The sequence below is a fragment of the Chenopodium album genome, chromosome 20 (assembly GCF_948465745.1).
Source record: "Chenopodium album chromosome 20, dcCheAlbu1.1, whole genome shotgun sequence".
Taxonomy (NCBI): domain Eukaryota; kingdom Viridiplantae; phylum Streptophyta; class Magnoliopsida; order Caryophyllales; family Amaranthaceae; genus Chenopodium; species Chenopodium album.
Window position 1 is genome coordinate 26,496,295 of NC_137853.1, and position 19,793 is coordinate 26,516,087.

At 37.2% G+C, this 19,793-nt stretch overlaps 1 protein-coding gene across 1 annotated transcript; it reads right to left on the reverse strand.

Moving 5' to 3' along the window:
- Positions 1-8,504: 8,504 nt before the first annotated feature.
- LOC145598290 (zinc finger protein VAR3, chloroplastic-like) lies at positions 8,505-14,981 on the reverse strand. The gene is made up of 6 exons (XM_081654625.1): positions 14,581-14,981; positions 13,158-13,275; positions 10,601-10,941; positions 9,800-9,913; positions 8,950-9,048; positions 8,505-8,830 (listed from the first exon to the last, which is right to left on the reverse strand). The coding sequence occupies exons 1-6, from the start codon at positions 14,907-14,909 to the stop codon at positions 8,734-8,736; spliced, it is 1,098 nt and encodes a 365-aa protein (XP_081510751.1). The 5' UTR covers positions 14,910-14,981; the 3' UTR covers positions 8,505-8,733.
- Between the last annotated feature and the right edge of the window lie 4,812 nt (positions 14,982-19,793).

Consider the following 19,793-nt stretch of genomic DNA (forward strand, 5'->3'; position numbering starts at 1 on the left):
CAACCCAGAGTACCAGGACGTCCATAATGCAAGATCAGAGGAGGCGGCCAGTAAGTGTACAAGCCACCCCCTCTGAGGGGCAAATGTTTAGGGTAAAAATACCCCAGGTACGTGGCCCAATCTCATAATGACATTTGGCCCAATAAGAAGGCGACACGTGGCCCTATGAGAGTGTGACACGTGTTCACCTGACAAGGTGACACATGTCAGCTATCTTTAAATACCCAAATACAACATCAGAAAGAGAAAAAGGCCTTGATTACATCAGGCCCAAATCCCGAGAAACCCTAGAAAGCCGTAAAACGGCGCCCCCATGACACATGGCGACCCCTGATTGCGCAGCCAATCACGTCACGAAATTGTAGGGTACAAACCCTAGAGGGGCACATGTTCCCACCCCTATAAATACCCCAATCATTTATGATGGGAGGGGTGGATTGTGACATAACAAAAATATAGAGCATTGAAAAGCTCTAACTTCTCTCTACTTTCTCTCTCTAGCTTTTCCGATTTCCGATCACTAACTTGATCGTGGGAGGCGAATATTTCGATCACCGGAATATTCGTTGTTTTGCAGGTGTCCGAGTCTCATTGTCAGAAGAACGTGACCAGTATCCGAGGAGATCACAAAAAACTCCGAAACAATTATTATTATTATTGTTATTGTTATTATTATTCTTAATATTATTCTTAATCTTATTGTTATTATTATTATTATTATTATTATTGTTATTGTTATTGTTATTTTTATTATTGGTCTTGTTCTTGTTCTTGTTCTTGTTCTTGTTTTATGGGGGATTTATAAATAATTATCATGAGTAGTTTTAATTATATTTTGAAATGTCCATGTACATATAGTTGGGAGGTTTTAATTATTTGTGATTATTTGTTAACCTTATATTGATTAAGGTTATATTTATTTGTAGGGTGTGTTCAATTAAGGTTCTTGAGGTTCTTTTTGTGTGGTTTTTCTAGCAAGGATCAAGGTATGTTTAGGTGGCTAGATACCTTTGAAAGTAACTGGTTTGAAGGTATTGATTTGAATGATTGATTTTTTTTAAAAAAATCATGTTTCGAATGGTTTGGATTACTTATTGTGTTTAAATAATGTTGGGAACTATTGGATATTAAAAGGATTTATTGAGCCCTTAAATGCTTTATAAGCATGTTAGTAATCCCACTTTGCGGATTTGGTTTATTGATAAGGCCTTGGACTTTGTATGACCGGGTCTTTCCTCAAGAATAGCCTTGTAATATAAGGAGACTAGCTTGGGGGGTGTGCACACTTGGGTGAGGAATTGGAGTAAAAGGAATTGGTTTTATTAACTATTATTTTGAATATTGAATCATTGGAATCGGTTGTGGAATAATGAGTTTTTAATTTATTGGATTAATTATTGAAATTGGTTTTTAAAGAATGGTTGCAAATAATTTGAGTTTACACTATCTTGCACTTTTCGTACTTAGCAAATTTTGCTAATTTATTTTCCTTTTTGTTTTGGTTCGCCCTGTTTACCATTTTGGTAAGCAGTCCTGATTTCAGGTGTGAAGTTGTTCGTGCGCATGCTAGAGTCGGGATTGAGATCACATAGTTAGGAATTAATTTTATTTATGTATAGACAAGTTTTTATTGGTTTATTTTGAAACAGTTATTATGGTTATTCATATTATAAATAAAAGTTAGTTATTTTTCCGCTGGCAATTTGAGTAATTTATAAAGCCTTACGTTTTCACGTGGCGATAATACGCCCAAGTCTATCTCTACGGTATTTGTATACGTATAAGTTTAGTAATTACGTAGAGGGAGATTTGGGGGTATTACAGAAGAGGTAATTTTTTTTATTAAGTTTAATATACACGTGTCATAACTTGATTCGTCCACAATAAAAAAATATTAACAATAAAAAAGTAAAAGCATATACAAAAATTTTAACCACCTAAACCACACCACAACCACCACCATCCCACCACCACCCAAACCCACACCCTAGAACTACCACCCCACCCAGACCAGAAACCACCGCTCCACCAAGACCCGAATCCACCGCCGCCTGAAACCGACTAATATCCCAGGCCAAAACCCCTTCGAAAATCGAAACCCGCCATGCTAGATGTGTTGAGGTCGAGCAGCGCAACATCGAGGCAGGGGAAAGTGTTGGAGGCCGAAATCTTAGCGGGGGAATGTGAGGAATGTCGAAATCGCGCCGGGGAGGTCGTAATTGAAACAAGGGAAGGGGAAATCTGGCGGAATCGAAACAGGGGAAGGAGAGGGCAGTCGGGATCGGGGTGGGTATGGGGTTTTCGAGGGTTTGGGGATGGTTTTAATGGAGAAGTGGTTGTAATCGTGACGGTGGGAGGGGGTTGGTGATTTGGTGGAGGATGAAGGGGGGTATCAGCTCTGAGGGAGGCGGTCTGGGTGGACAGCGTTGCGGGTCAGGGGAGGTGGTTTAGGCATGCTTCTGGCGCCGGGGGTCTGGGTGACCGGAGCCAGGGGTGTCAGGGGTGGCAGGGGTCGCAGGGGTGGTGGTGGTGTTTAAATAACTTAATTTTATTTTTATTTTTCTTAAAAAAACGTTTAACTTATTATAAAATTTATTTTATTTATTTTTATTTTTTTGACAAATCATAAGGCGACATGTGTCAAGTAACTTGTTATTACAGGTTACATGACCGGTTGGGACCATTTTGAGCGGATTGAATATAAAGGTCGGATTATTTAAAATAATCAATAGGTGGGATTATTTTGAGCGGATGAGCCAAAGGTCGGATTATTCCGGACAATTTTTCCTTTATAATATGTCAAAAACTCTTAATAGTGCTCAAATGAACTACACTACAACGGAGAAGGAATTTTTAGCTATTGTTCATTTCTTTGAAAAATTTCGTTGCTATTTGTTAGGGTCCAAGACAATTGTTTTCACCGATCATCATGCGACCCTAAAGTATCTTATTGGGAAGAAGGAATCAAAGCCAAGACTAATTCTTTAGGTATTAGGGCTTCAAACTTTTGATGTTGAGATTAAAGCTAAAAAAAAGGAGCGGAGAATGTTGTAGCGGATCTGAAAGGAATGGTGTCCTTCGAACAAGTGTATTATTCTGATAGCGGGTTCAGAATTACTAAAAAGCTAATATATTCAGCAAGGTCAAGTGATCGGAATGCCTGGGTGGAGGCCGCTTCCGATCAGTAATATTAATATAATTAATATTACAGCTTAATCTTGATTGAACCCTTCGGGTCACACCCAAGCAAAATATACGAACTGACTCGACGAATTAATTCGGAAGAAATTAATTCGTCGCCCGAGTGATAAATATTTAGACGTCGGTAATTTGAGCTTGGAGCGTTGAAACCGATCATCGGAAGTCGAGTCAAAAATAATAAAAAGACGAGACGTGCAAAATAATAATACATCGACCATATTCCCAAAATACCCCTAGCATCGGAGTGCAATGCTCGGGGCAAAAATGTCCTGGTATAGGTGGCTAGCAAGCACACCAAGCCGAGCCTAGCATGGCTGGCTAGGTGCGTGCTAGCGCACCGTGCCAGCAGTCACGCACAGCAGCAGCTAGCTGCCGCAAGCTAGCTAGGCGTGCTAGCAGTGCACGCACTAGCAGCCACGCACAGCAGCAAGCCCGCACCAAGTGTGTGGGTTGCGCGCACAGCAGCAACCCGCATCTTGGTGCGGGGCTGGGCTCGGGCTGGTGTAATACCTTGTATTTTTATACGTATTTTATTTAAAGTATGTATTTTATAAAGTATTTAAATAGTTGTAATTATTTTAATAATAGTATTTTAATTTATATTATTATAAAAGGAAAGTTTATTTAATTATTTAAATTAAAAGTTGGGGTTTTATCTTAGGAAAGTTTAATTTTAACAAGTTAAATTAGGAAAGGAATTAGGAAAACCTAAAAGAGGAAAGTTTAGGGAAGAGGGTTAGTAGAGAAGGGGTATAAATATCCCACTTATGAGGCAAATCAAACTTTGCCCAGAGTTGAGAAAACCCAAGGTAAACTTTTCTCTCTCTCCTCCTTATTTTTCTTTCTTTTTCTTTTTCCCCTTCCCCTTACTTTTTTCGACTTCTCTTCCCCTCACCACTGCTGCCAGCCGCTGACAGCAGGCAGCCGCCGCCGCCAGCAGCCGATGGTGGCTGCCGTTTCTTTTTCCCCTTTTCGAACCACTTATAAAAAATAAAAAATAAATAAATAAAAAAAATTAGCTTTCTTATTTTAATTTAATCTATGCCTAGATCTAATTATAATTTATGAGTTTTGGAATTTAATTTTGATGTTTGAATGTTGTAACTATGCTAATTAATTTTCAGCTTTGGTTTTAATTTAAAAAGCCCCAATTTTTGAAACCCTAGGTTCTTGATTTATGAAATTATGAAAGAATATGATGTATTAATGTTTAGATCCTCAGTTAAAGTGTTTTAAGACTAAATTACAGCAAGTTTTAATTAGAAATAAAGTGCTGGAATTTTATGTAGAGCACTTAATATGATGTTTTTGAAGGAAATTTAAATTACCCATTAAGTGGGACTTAATTATAGTGTTTTAAATATAATTTCAGCTTATTCTAATTATTTTATGAGGGGTTTTAAAATAGTATATATTGCTGAAAATTTGTTTAGAGTGGATTTTAATGCTCTATTATATTTTAATGTGTAGGAGACTTCGAAGTGAGCAATTTTTACTAGTCGTGGCGATTTTAAGATCGTATTCAAGGTACGTTCGCGTACTTAGCATATTTTGATGATGTAGAATCATGCTAAGCTTAATTTCAATCAATTACAAGTAGTATCATGCTAAGGTTTATGTATTGAATTGTGAATTATTGGTGTTGGTGATTGAATTGTGAAGCATGAATTATTCGTAATGGTTTATGGATTGAAAAATTATATTTTGGCAAGATTATATGAACTACATATTTATTTATAGCATGATAGAGAGCATGTTTAATTAAACTACATGTTTAATTATGTTTGGAATATTGAAAAGGATTTTAATTATGGTTCATATAATTTTTATTGATGCTTTAAGCATGAGCAAGGAGCTATATAAGTGTCTATGTACACGAGAAATAAATAATATGTTGGTGCCTTTGTGCACTTAAGGTGTTTTTAACACCGAGGGATAGGATTTTTAACACCGAGGGATAGGATTTTTGGCGCTTTATTCGTTTAAGGTGTCTTTGACACTGAGGTAGAATTTAAAAGGGTTCAACATTAAATATTATGTGGTCACTAATTATTCAAGAATTAAATTGGTATGTTTGGTTGATTGAACAATTATTGTTGATTGATTTATTACGCTTTGAGAGTCATCACCAAGTCCAATAACATGTAAATGACGTAAAGTGAAAGAGATTACGCACCAAAACTCTTGGAGCGTATATACCTTGAGTATGAACAATGGAGGGAGTTATGGGGTTTTATATTTAACCATAACTTCTAATGGAGTACAAGACGCTGTACATTCCTTTTTATTTATTATTATGTGCAGGAATTCCGTTTGCGGTGCTCAAGGCATTTGCGGTGCTCAAGGCTTTCAAGTAAGAGCCCGTTTTGTGAGGGCGAAGCTCGCTTCAAGGGTATGATTCGTTCTTCCTTTTCTTGTGTTTATTTATTTATGCTTTATGGTTTTATTAATTACGAGTGGTTCCTTGGGTCGGGGTTGTTTCCGCGGTGAGTCGGACTCACCAAACCCCAATAGCGGTATCGGAGCCCCGCTCGTTTATTTTTATAATCATGGTTTAATTTTCAAGGTTTATTTTGGCTTATTTTTCTGGTTTAAGTTGCTTATTAGATTAGTAGCTCGGTTTTATTTATTTTAATCCCGTTTTTAATGTCGAAATTGGCCCAGAACACAGATTTTCGCCTAAAACTAGTGAATTTTGGGTGGAAAAGGTGTTCTGGAAAGGTTTTTATTCCGTTAGGGATGTATTTTAGCCAAATTCTGACCACAAATGCCTTTTTCGAGGGATTTTTCGATTTTTACGAAAAATTTTAAGTCTTTTCTAACCTTGAAATTAATGGCATAACTTGTTGATTATGTGGTTGATTATTTGCATTATTTTCTACATTTTTAAGTCCCCTTAAAGCACACTTACTTGGTAGTATTTGATGCTTAAAGGTTGATTTATTTCCACATAATAGCAAACTAATTGCTTTTTAGTGTGAAAATTTTGTTTTGAGGCTTCCTAAGTGTTAAAGATTCAATCTTTATTTGTGATAAGTGATTTAAACTTTAAAAACCACTAAATTCCATGTTATTTTGTGTTAAACTTTGTTGTTTAAATCATTTTGAGTTGATTGGAAACATAAAGTTTCAATTTTTGTGATAGAAATTTGGTTATCTTCATGTTGGAAGATATAATTTTCAAGGATTCACAAAATTAAGATGTTGGAATTTTCATTTGAACATTAAAATTCATATTTTTCCAACTTCCCCTTACTTTGTCAAATTCTCAAGTTTAATTTATATTGATTAAATTAAAAGTGAGAAATTGCCTCAACTTTGTTATTGCACCAAGCTAAACCAATTTTATTAAGAATGGTTCTTGGAATTATTTTGGTTATTTGCACTTTAAAATTTTATAAAGTTAGACTTTTTTAAAAATTTTATTTTTTGCTCATTAAGTTAGTTCTAAAATTAATTTAGAATTAATTAATTATGTCTCGCGAAATGGGATCAAATCCCGAGGTCATGGCACGCAAAACGAGGCAATGAACCACCCTTGGCTAGCCGGGCTGCATAGCAGCCCGCGTGTGGCTGCCAAGGTGGCTGCCCCGCCTTGCGTGCGGCAACAGCACACGGCCGCAGCAGCCACGTGCGTGCGGCAGTGGCAACAACCCATGGCTACTTGCCGCAGGCCGTGTGAGCGGAGTTTTTGGTGTGTGTACATGCTTGGTGCGGTGAGGTGACTAGCCGTAGTATGATTGGTTTGCATGAGCCGCGATTATTCGAGTTTCCTTGGCAAAACGCTTAAAGCGAAAGCCACTAGAAATGCGGTTGGCTTAATATTGCTTATTTTGCCGTTTTATTTATTTTAGTTAATTTTGTTTATTTTAATTAAAATTTTGGGAGGCTAGGCCTCGGTTTTGAGCGGCATTGGCAAAATTTTATTTTGACAAGTTTGGGTGCTACCGACTTAATTAATTGGATTAATTAAGGGAAATGCGTAATTTAGTGGGAGCTTCAATGATTAATAACATCAATTACATAATCGGTTAAACAACTTTGACTAGTTTTAATTAGGCGTGTTAATCGGATTAACCACCTAGATTAGTTACTAGTGTGCGCGTTGTTTAAATACATTTTACTTGTTTGATATTGTAAATTGCATGGGCCATTCACAAATAGTGAATGGATGAATGGAATGTATATTCTCTCTCACGGGTTTTATGAAATGGCAACTAGTGGGACCCAACTAGGATAGAAAATACGGACTACGTGCCGTTATGTATTTTTGTAAATCTAAATACGGTCTACGCACCGTTAAGTAATTTTGTACCTTAATATTTAGATTATTCCTAGTCGTAGACACTAGTATTTGCATAGTTTGGTTATCTTGATGACGGCGTATCTTGGAAGACAAAGCCTTAATTACAAATGAAGACCTTTTGAAGATTTGAAGAATTCAAGGGGTCATGCTAATTGCCAATATGTATCTATAATTTCGCTTTATATTTTATGCTTATATATACATGTGAATTATTCGTTAGATGCATGTTTAGGTTTTCTTTATGTTGCGATGATTAGTTAAGTTCACTTAAATCAACCAACATAGAAATCCTAGGTCCCTAATAATATTGAGTCAAACTTGCCTTTCCAAAACAATACTTACCAACCGAACGAGGGTGATGGTAGGCTACACCAAAGCGAGGTGCCATCACTTCTCTAAGGCTCATAAGGCACACCAGGTGTGCATGTTGGTTTTGGTTTAACTCATCAGTATGAGTGAGGAGTTCTCACATACCGTGGCAAAAGAGATACATCGTCAAAGATGCAATAGATGCGACGATTGTCTAACCAAGAGTGGCTTAAAGCCATTAGCAAGGCAATGCTTACCCTAGAAGATTGAGTGTTAAGACAAGCCAAAGCATGCTTAACCACTCTTTGTTTCTTCGGATCTTGGAATCGCCTTATTTTCGCCAAATAGGGACAATTTTTATGCGTAAATAAGAAGTTTAATAAGATAAAAGTTTACATGAATGCTTTTAAATTTCAAACTTATTATGTTCTTGATAAATGGTCATACTTTGCACTTTTATTTATAGTACTCTAAATCAAATAAAATTGTTTCCATGATTGGTAAAGGAAATCCTTGAGAATAGTTCTCAAAAAAAGAAAAAACATTTCTAAAATACAATTCTCATAAATGACTTTTATAACTAAGTCTGAAAGGACGGTTGGACATCATGTATTCAAAATACTAGGTAGTTTTGATAAAACATGAGGTATTGAGTTGCAAACATACATTATAATATAATGCTCTAAAATGAAAAACATGGGAATATGGCGTATATCTTAAATCAACCGAAGAAATGTGTGAACATACAATATAATATATTGCTCTAAAATGTAAAGACATGTTCGCTTACTTTTACAAAATTGAATGACTAAGTCGCTTACACAATGTTAGCAGATCTGTGTTGTAACTGCTGCTATCTATGTCATTGAAGTAGGCAAGTTCCGTTATCCGACTCATTCAACCACCAGGTTTGTCCGCTAATTCTGTATCTTGTCATGCGGTGCTGCCTCTTTATGGGGTTCACTACCACATTTAAGACAGATAACGTTTCTTCTAAAGTTCAGGAAATCACACCTATCAATAACGAATAATTTAGAGTTAGAAATTATAATCATAGCACATTATTGGATATCTAAGAATAACAATGTTAGGTTATCTATCATGGAGAGAAACAGAGAGATAGAAAGGCTTACTTGAAGCACTCCCATTCCCCAGGTTCCAGAGCCCTTGGGGGTCGTGGATCCTTGCAACGAAAACAATTCCGTCTGCTAGCAAAATTTATGCTTTCGCACCTATCACAACAAATTATTAGGAAAGTGTGCTTAAGTACATCAACAGTAATCTTAAAATACAAAGCTAACAGCAAATCCTACTGTTGACATCCTAAGCAAATGCAGAAAGTTAATTTCTATACTCAAAGAAGTTGCTCGTATAAACCACATCCCATCATTTCATTTAGGGCCTTCAAACTCGGTCACATCACAACTCAATGACGGCATTGTATAGGTTTTCGAGCAATCATGGCAGCATATGATAAATTATTTATTTTGGCATTAAACTGCGTCCAAAGTCTACAATGCAGGTAATTCTTGGCCACGTCTTACATTTGGGCCTTTAAAGAAAAGAGGAGAAAGAAAAAATCCCATGCCTCTTTCATGTCTAAGCAAACAATAACTTTGATCCAACTTCTCTTAACTGTCATAGTTTACTAAAATTTTCAATCAGTATGAGAAACTGGAAATCTCATATTATCATTTGGAAGCCCACTGGTGGCATTGCCTCTTTTCAAGGAAGTCCTGCACTCTATTCAGTAGGACAACTGCACTTTGTCTTTCCAACACAACAAATTTCCGACCTTTTTTTTTTTTCCTGGGAATTGTCAACTCTGGAAGCTGTCTACTTCACCCTCCCAAATTTTGATATTATAGCACTGTCTTCCTGATGAGACTAAATAAAGTTCCCACGTGACAAATCATGTACATTTTACCATGACAATCTGGAAAAATAAATTTGGCTAGGGTGTTCAAGGAAAACACAACTTACTGGAGGCACTTCCAGTCACCTTTCTTCATCTCAACAACGGCACTAACCCGCTTAGGACCCTCCTCATTGCACTTCCGGCATTTTATGTTTTTCGAAAAATTCATGAAATTGCACCTGCAAATCAACCCAAGGGGCATGAAACAATAAATCAGAATCTGAATGTTATTAATTAAATATGTATGAGCTGAATGTGTCTGCCCACTACCCTGCATATTTGCCAAAAAAAGAATTAATCCAAGATAAAATAGGAATACATGAAACAAAGTCCAGCTAAAAATATGTTTCAAAAATCATTTTATCTAACCATAATGGCCATTAAACATGTACAATCCCAAAAAGGAGGCTCTTACAGGCACAGCACAAGAATTCCAAATATATAGATATTCATCATAATATCAAGATTTCTAAAATCGTGCGTTAATTTAATATACGTAGCACTAGAACTCCATCATTCTTCCCCGGTGATGACGAATTTGCATCAATTATTGAGACTAAGGATAAAGGAAGAAACAAAGTACTCTTTGTATAAATTTTACGACCAATGCCTCCTATGAGATATAGCCATATAGGGTGGGAGTAGAACATTTAAGAGACCTTGAATTTGTGAACAAGTTCATACAGGGCTCTTTAGAGAGCCTTCCTGGAATTTCAAAGGTTGTCAATGATATCAAACTACTATGAACAAGTTGCTCCAATAAGGGTATTTATGGGGGGGAGGGTGAAGTGTGGTTGTTGGTTTCTAAGTATAAATATAGCAGTTTATGCTTAGCTTTCTCGGCTAAGGAAATTTAGAAGACTTACTTAGGACATGTCCAATCCCCTTTCTTCTTCTCAACATCTTGTGCAACATCCCTAGACTTAACAGATTGTTCCTTCTTATAGGCAGAATTTTCAGAAAACTCACGAGGAGGTAGACCTGTAGAAGCCTCGCTTAAGTTGACCAACAAGCTCAGCAATCTCCTTGAAGCTGATTCAGCCTGCTCAATACTGGTAGTACTCACTGCTCCAGAGATAGTTATGGGATCCAATGCATAGGTCAACAAGAGGCGCATAACATCCACCATTCGAGCACCTCCTTCAGATTCTCCAAGCATTACAAAAGCTCGATCACAAGATCCTTGAAGACTGCATATGTTACATACCTGCAGGTAAATAAAGATACATCAATATACAATTAGCAAACTAACGATTCAATCAGTTGTAAATTGAATGACCCATATGGGCCATATCCATTTCATCCAAACACAAGAAACAATGCCTTTCAGTTCTTCATTTTCCCAATGCTTCGTAATTGTGGAAATAAATAATTTATATAAAAGGCTCTTTACAGCAGAATGAGCATTCCCACCTCTCTCAATTTTCAATTTAAGGGCATCAAGGAAAGTGCAATCAATAAACCACTACTACTGTAGCAAAGGTGGCAACTTTATGATGGGCATCTTGACAATAACCACAACAATACATATTCCTATTGTTTACTGCTGGAGTTGAAGACTTCTGGTATAGTCATTACTTAGTAGAACTACTACTATTTGTTTTTCATGACTAAAAGGTAAGGAGTTACAAAGTCAGGATATCATTTTACCGAGGCAAATTAACTATATAATAGCTAGATTTGAATAACATGACTTTAATCTCGTAACGTGCGTCCCTGCCTACAAGATGATACTCTTCTTAACATAAATGTCAAATTTAAGAAATCTGGCAACTCAAATTTAAATATACAACAGTTCACTTCACCCAAAAAGGGTTCACACTCCCCTGGTCAGTGGTCACTAAAAACCTCCATGCTAAAAATTTAAAATGCCTCGGTACACATAACTCTAAAACTGTAAAGATACCATGCTGAAGTGCTTTTGACATCAGCCCCTAATAGCATTGAAGGTGAAGGTACCAACTTATATGAACAAGCAGGAAACAAATTGCCACAATAATTCACTAATTTGAATGGTGCTGCCAATAAAGACATAGATGATTTATAAAGTGTAATTGGAAAGCACTTTTCTGGGCTCACCATGATACATGAGAGCGAAACCACCTCCTGGTAATTTGATGATAGGATGTTACAGCTCACAGAAATCAAGGACATTCTTCTTACTATATACTTAAGGTTTATAAACTCCAAAAACGGCAATATTAGGGAAAAAAACTGCTTCAATATAGTTTTTCCAGGAACAGAACATGTAGGCAACTTTTAGCACAATAAGTCTAAAATTACACCTCTATCAAAAAGAAATGTCAATTCTTAGTAGCACAGCTTTACACTATATGCAGAGGATTCCCTACTCCAAATGAGTTGTCGCAATCTTGGATATATAATACATCTGGCATAAAGGAAAATCTAGAGACTTTTGCAGCACTTTCTTCGTAGACAACTAACCTCCAAGTTTCCAAAGACTCCAACAGGTTAATTTAAAAATGAATGCAAAAGTAAAATTTGTAGCCTAGTACCAATATTTAGATTTATGCTACCACATTAAATCCCAAATTTTACAATTTTCTTATTCACCCAGTCCTGAATTAGTAGTAATACTTCTATTATTTTAATACATCTCTAAATCTTTAATGCCTTTTGCAGAAAGTTCATGTTGCACAAAATGTTAGCATATCAAATTTAATTAAAAAAAGGATGTGTTTCTAAGATATTTGCATGTTGCTTGTTTTAAAGACAAGTTCAGAGTCATTAAATGACACTTCACTTACTAATTAGATATTCCTTGGACATACAAATCCATTTATTAGGTTTACAAATTGATTTTCAAAACAAGCACATTAGACTTATCCTATGATTATTTCCAATTGATCGACTCCATGGCCCGAGAAGTGGATTCTAGGGATTAGAAAATGCACATAACATATGATGTAAATCATGTAATAGACTCCATATGTTCTGGATGATAATTGTCCTACCTGCTTGAAAGTAACAAACTAACAAAGTAGATTGAAAGCTCATACATTTATCAAATTTTTAAGCAAAACATATGGCAGTAATGCATCTGATGTTAATGGTAGCAAATGCATAAAGGCAGTTACAGACTGCTATGCTGTGGAAAAATGCTCATCAGTTGCTAAGATGATAGTAACATAAGTAACCACAAATCAGGCCCAAGACCAGCCTTTTATTGGTGTGAGAGCAATTGTGAATTCCTGAAACTATGTATATGATTTGTTTATCATATGAGAAGTAAAGAACATTTAGAGCAGATTTATGATACCAATATGCCATAGCATGACCATGGGACAATTTAAAAAACCTATTTGGAAAATAATATCCATAATATATGACATTCAGGATGCAAAAGCAATAGAAAGAGATGATTTCATATATTTCTACGTCCAACAAATCAAAATTACTCACACTTTTCTCTTCCAATCCCACATATACTCTCAACCGTTTCGCAGAATTAATAACTTTGCGTTGAATTTTAGGGCATCCTTTCTCCACCAATGTCTGAATATCACCTTTTGACAAAGACCTGCATGGAATAAGTGCAAGGCCAAGATAAGGTACTGCACAAAAATAAAATAAAAAATAATAAAAAAAAAAAAAATGAACCTATTTCCGAAATAGATGTTCAACAAAGATAACTGCCAAACATTCATAAAAAAATGAAGAAAAATTACAAATATAGAAACAGATTATGCAAACTATTCAAAAAACAAAAAAAAGATAAAGAACTTGAAAAGAGTACTTTTACCAAATCACAAATAACCCTTGAAGAAAAAAGCTACATAAAATAGTTGGAACTTCTGAAATGAACGTAACTATGCTGCAAATGTTTTGTTGCTGGAAATCTTGCTTTAAGTATCTTCTTTACTGCCATTGTTACCAAATCTAAGTTTCCAAAATGCATAATTCCGCACAATATCTTCCCAAAGTTCAACTTCAACATGTGTCTTCTCTTATCTTCTCATTAGAAATATTATGGACACACAACTTATTAGCTTCATTATTCATTCACAACCACAATATTGATCAAAAGGCGACAATTATTTGAAGCCAATAACCTATCGTCATAATGTCCTATCTAAAGCTTTCCCCTTCGTGTAACTGGCCTTAATCTTCTTTAATAACCTTCCCTCTATAACATTAACAAGACCTTCCCTCTTTTGATCTCTTGAGACGCCTAATACCGACCCTCAATCACCTCAATGTATATTGGTACTATAACCTCACAATTACACAAATCAAAAACCAACTTATCTCAATAACCAACATCAGTCGAATTCGCTTGGCCTAAAACTACATATTACGAGAACCAAACAAATTTTATAAAGCTAAGACACTAGTTAATCCAAATCCCTTTACTCCCTACAAGTTATGAACAATAATAATTCGTTGCATTACCTCGAATATTACAATTTGTACCTAAACTCGTTTGTTTCCAAATTCCAAATTACCTACCAAACGAGCAATTAAAGAAAAACAAACGCAACCCATATAGATCAACACAAAGTCTTATATGTAGCTAGCCACACGGTGTGACCATCCATCATCATAAGGGTTACTTCGTTAGTGTTATAGGGGTTACTCGTTCAGTTTTACAGGGGTTACTGAGTAAGTGTTATAGGGGTTACTTTGTTCTTTAACAAGTGGCCACATGGTGTGCCCAGCCGCACACAAGATGCACTGATCAATCAATCAAATTTGGTTCATGTAACCCATATAAATACCCACATATATTCAATCAATTCAACATCCAAGCTATTCAAGTTCAACCTCAAAAGCAACATATGACAACAAAATCATTCAAACAAAAGCAAATAAAATAAAATAAAACCTGAAAAGGTCGTAGCGGTCACGAGCAAAGCTGAGGCAAGGGTCCTTCAAGAGGGTAACTTCACCATAACGAAACCCATCGTCGGAAGATTTCTGGGGAAAATAACCCTGCAATTTCAAGCGGTCGACAAAGGCGACCCATTCCGGCCATGGATGATGAGAAGGAGAAACTGTGGTAGAAGTTTCAGAGGAAGTTTCAGCAACCAAAGAGGAAGAAGTAGAAGAAGAGTAGATACGAGAGAATAAGGTGGTGTGAGGAGGAAAGTGGGGTTTGGCGGTAAAACGGAGGAGAGAGAATGACGAGAGAGGGTGAGGTGCTCGGATTATCATTTCTGATTTCTTTCTACTCAAGTGCTAAGCTACTGTTCTACTCAGGAATTCAGGATTGAATAACCTATATTTGGAGAGGAACATACCCAGTATGGGTGAAAACTCTTTATCTCAGAGTTAAGTATAAAGTCACTCCCTGAACTTCGCCAAAAATTGCAGATCACTCACTGAACTTATAAAACTTGCAATTCACTCACTCAACTGAATTTTGACCTTCTATTAAGGTGAAAAATTTGAGCTCCCTAAACTTTTTGACAACTCCCTAAACAATCTGACTGAAATGCAGGAAACTCCCTAAACTTTGTTTAAATCAGTTTTTTTTGCTTCCAAAAAACTAGCCGTTACAAAATATTACAAAATTTTGTTTGATCAAAAACAAAGTGCAGCAGCTCTATATAAACAACTCCATTGCATCCGTTACTTTTGCACTTCAAATCTGCAAAAAAAATTTGAAAATTAAATTTTGGGAAAAAAAAAAATTTCTGTAATATGTCAAGGACAACTTCTGGAGTGAGTTCAGGGGGAAGAAGGTGTCATTGTGGGTTGTTAGTGTCAAAGAGTAGGTCTTGGACTAAAGATAATCCTGGTAGAAGGTTTTATGCATGCCCTGACTATGATGCTGAAACAGAAAGGAGGGGATGCAAGTATTTTAGGTGGGTTGATGTTGAAGATCCCACATCATGGCAGACTGAAGTGATTTTGGGCTTGATGGAGGAGAAGCAGGAGCCGAAAACAGAGGTTATGAGCCTTAGGTATGATCTGAAGCAAGCCAACAAGAAGTTAAGGAAGGTTGAGGGTGAATATTTGATGCTGAAGTTAAAAAGGGCAGCAGGGGTTCAATTGGGCTTCAAGTGTGAACTGTGGAAGGTTATTTTGGTTTTAATTGTTGTTTTAGTTACATGGTTTGTATTTACAATGTAATGTAGAGTAGGAGATAGGGATTGTACCTTAGGCAAGTGCTCCTACAGTCCTAGTGCTTGTCATGCCTCCTTGCCTGTGCCATTTTCTGTTGGAATGAAAATTTAAATAACTGAAATGAATATTGTGTTGGTTAAATTTACAATGTACTGCATAAATCTACTATAATACCTGCAATGTTTGGCTTGAAATTGTGTTTAGACTCTGAGAAGGCTGGCTGGACAGTGGATACTCATCTTGACTGACAGAGTAGACTGACTGTTCACCTCCCCCATTGTCTCTGTAGTAAGCTCTCTGAACAGGTTGAGCAGGCTGCACAGAGTTGCAATTATTAACATTAAAATTACAGTGTGTAGTAGGAAATGGCTAGGAAGTTGAATCACTACAAAATACTTACTGTTGACAATCTTTGAAAGCCATTAGGGTAGGTGTATAAGCCAATCCCTCTCATGTGCATGGGAAGGGGATTCTGTCCTGCAGCTGCATGATCAGTTTGCTGTGCACTGCTGGACTGGGCATTGGTGTGGCTAGGACCACCTTCAGAGACATTCTTGCACCCTTTTTTGTTATGCCCTTGGACCCCACAGAGGCTGCAGTGCATGGCAACTCCTTTCTTCCTTAGTTTCCCAGTTGCTGTCACCTCCCCTTGCTGTAACCTTCTCTTCACCTTAGGTCTGTGCTGGACTTTTTTCAGTTTGGGTGGCAGCACTATATCATCAGACCTAGGCCACTCTTAAGGACCATTTAGAGGTTCAAGTAAATAATCATAAGCTTTCAGATAGGTTGTTTTACTGAAGTAATGGCTCACATAATTTTCTGGTTCATCAACCTTGTTCCAGATGGCAACAACAGCATGCTTGCAAGGTATACCACTCACTTGCCAAGCCCTGCAACTGCAAGTCCTAGCTTGCAAGTTCACTACAAATTTTGTCTGTGTTGCCCCTCTCCTTACTCCATAAGTGAACCCTCCATCCCAAAAGGCATTCCACCCTCTTGCCCAAACCTTGTGCTTCTCTAGTTGTTGCTGAATCCTAGGGCACAGCACCACCTCCTTTTTCCCAATTTCATCCCTTTTTTTATGTAACCTCTCCATCAGACTTTCTCTGATGTCTTCCAACATAGTTATGATGGGTTTATGCCTTGAGTTCAAAATGTAGGCATTAAATACCTTACTCATGTTGTTGTCTACAGATTCACAACATGAGGTAGTGCTGTAGAAGGCCCTACACCATTTCATGTAGTTCCTGTTCAACAAATCATCTGCTGCATCTTCTGATATCTCCCTCAACACTTGCATGTTTGCATGGAAATCATTCTCTGTTGAACTTTTAGCAATAATCCAGAACTGCTTTCTGAACTCAAGACTACCTCCAAACACACCCCTGAAATTGCAATACACATGCCTAGCACAGACCCTAGTCTCTGCTTCAGGAAAAACTACAGTCACTGCAGCAAGCAATCCTTTTTGCTGGTCACTCATGAATGTGTATCCAGCACCAGTCACAGTCCCTAAATCCTCACCTAGCAAAGTCAGAAACCAGGACCAACTGTCTGTACTCTCCACTTCTACAACAGACCATGCTATGGGGAACATTTGGTTGTTGCCATCTCTCCCTACAGCTACCAAAAGCTGCCCCCCAAATGGTCCCTTCAAAAAGCATCCATCCAATGATATGAATGGCCTACAACCAGCTAAGAATCCCTTTTTTAGAGCATCAAAACATAAGTACAGTCTTTGAAAAATGTTAGCATTCAACTGCATCTTGACTGTGTTTGCCCTGTTGGATTTAAGTATTTCAGCAGCATATCTTGGGAGAAGACCATACTGCTCCTCATACTCACCCACTATCAAGGCCTGCCCCCTTTTCCTTGCCCTGTAAGCAATGAAATCACTTACCCTGATTCCCTTTTCCAACCAGATTGTCTGCACTATGTCATGAAGCTTCATGTAAGGGTTGACCCTAAACTTGTTGGCATATGTGTTGGCAATCCAGGTTGCATTCATTCTCTTAACTGTTGCTGACCTACCACATGTGTGCTTGCCTATATGTGTTTTAACTTTAAAATATTTTCTCCCTTGATCCCAGGAGGCCCAGATCTTCCATGGGCAGCCTTTCTCATGATGCTTACATCTGGCACCTACTCTGTCTCTGTCATTTCTAAAATATGGAACATCCCTCCCTGATTCAATTGAGTAGTTCCCCAATGCTTTCCTAAACATTGCAGCATTTTCATAACACTGTCCCACAAAAAAAGAAGAATCTGCATCACCAGTGTGTACTCTCTGCTGCTGTTTCCTAACATTATCTGTAGTCTCAGGTGCAACCAAATAACCACAGTCTTCATCATCACCTTCCCCCTCACTACAACTCCCATTGTCACTCCAATCTTCCCAATTATCATCAACATTAAGTTTGTCTTTACCTTTAGAGTCAGCCAACCTTTGCAACATACTAAGCTCTTCCTCATAAGATGCTAGTTCCTTTTTTTCTTGAGTAACCCTAGTTCTAGCATTTACAAATTCCATGTCATCCTCATCTGTTCCCTCACTATCATAATCCACCTCATTCACCTCATTCACATCACTACTCCTAGGGTTAGACCTACCAGATTCCCCACCAGTCAACATATTCAAGAAAGAACCCCCACCTAAATCATCAATCCCACTTTCATGCTCAATGTATACATGAATGACCTTGTGCTCTAACAACAAAGCAAGAAATGGATCAAAAGTGCTCCTCTCAAAACCTAAATACCTAACACCATCAGTTAATGTTTTCCTTGGGTCCAAGTAATGAAGCTTCACTATGTCATGGTATGCCAAAGCCTCTATCAATTCCCTGACATAAGTAGCATCTAAATCCATATGTAATCCATCAAATACTCTAACACTACCTCCAATGTACATCATTTCACCACAGTCTAACCATTCCCCACCATGGTGAACAATTATGCATGGTTTGATTTCAGGCATTTGATTATCTGCCATTTGAAAATAAAAACCACATATGTTAATTAGGACTACTGATTTAGTAATGACAATAACATATTCAACCACCATACAAAGTAGAATAACTTCATAACCATACAATAATTTAAGCACATTAATATCAATACATTTCAATAAGAAACCATTTATGCAACATAAGAAATTTTCATTCATCATTGATCAACAAAAGGATGGATTTTGTTCATTACATTTCAATAAGGCCTCATAAGAAGCCATTACATCATCAATTCAATTGTCATGGTAGTGACAGAAACCAAAAACCTACCCAAATCTGTCACTAGACTACCAACCTTACCATGACAATTATCTTAAAACTAAAAAACATAAAAACATAAAAGCTTTACAAAAAGAGCAGCGCAACTCCAAAAACCATCTAGCTGCTCACAGGAGACCTCCCCTCCATCCCTACCCTACTCTTCATCCTTGAACAACAGGGGGAATCCATCAAAATAGACGGTCATGTCCTTGTTAATCCAGGCATGAAAGTCACGACCGTCGTTGAAGACGAGGTCATTGAGGATCCATGTGTTCACAGCAGCCCTAGGGCCTAGGAATGGAAGGGTGTATGCGTAATTGCGCATACGCCACCAGAGCCTCCACTTCATGCACACATGCTGCATAGCAATCTTAGCTCCCTAGGTCAGCTTCGGGAAGAGGTGGGTCACAAGGAGATCCTGCTGGCTCCAAAGAGGGTGAGCACCAGCCAAAGCCTCCATACCTATGGACACAACGCATGCAAGGTGTCAACAACTAAGGACAAACTCATTTCATACCCAACCATAACTCCCCTGTTCTGAAACCCTACCCACACTTACTTTAAAATCAAAAACACACAAAAAAACACAAATTTTGTCCTAATGTCACTATCTAACATCATCTAAGCTAGATCCAAGCAAAAATAGCATAATTCAGAAAAAAAAAAAAAAAAAACAAACCCACGAAACATTTATTTACAT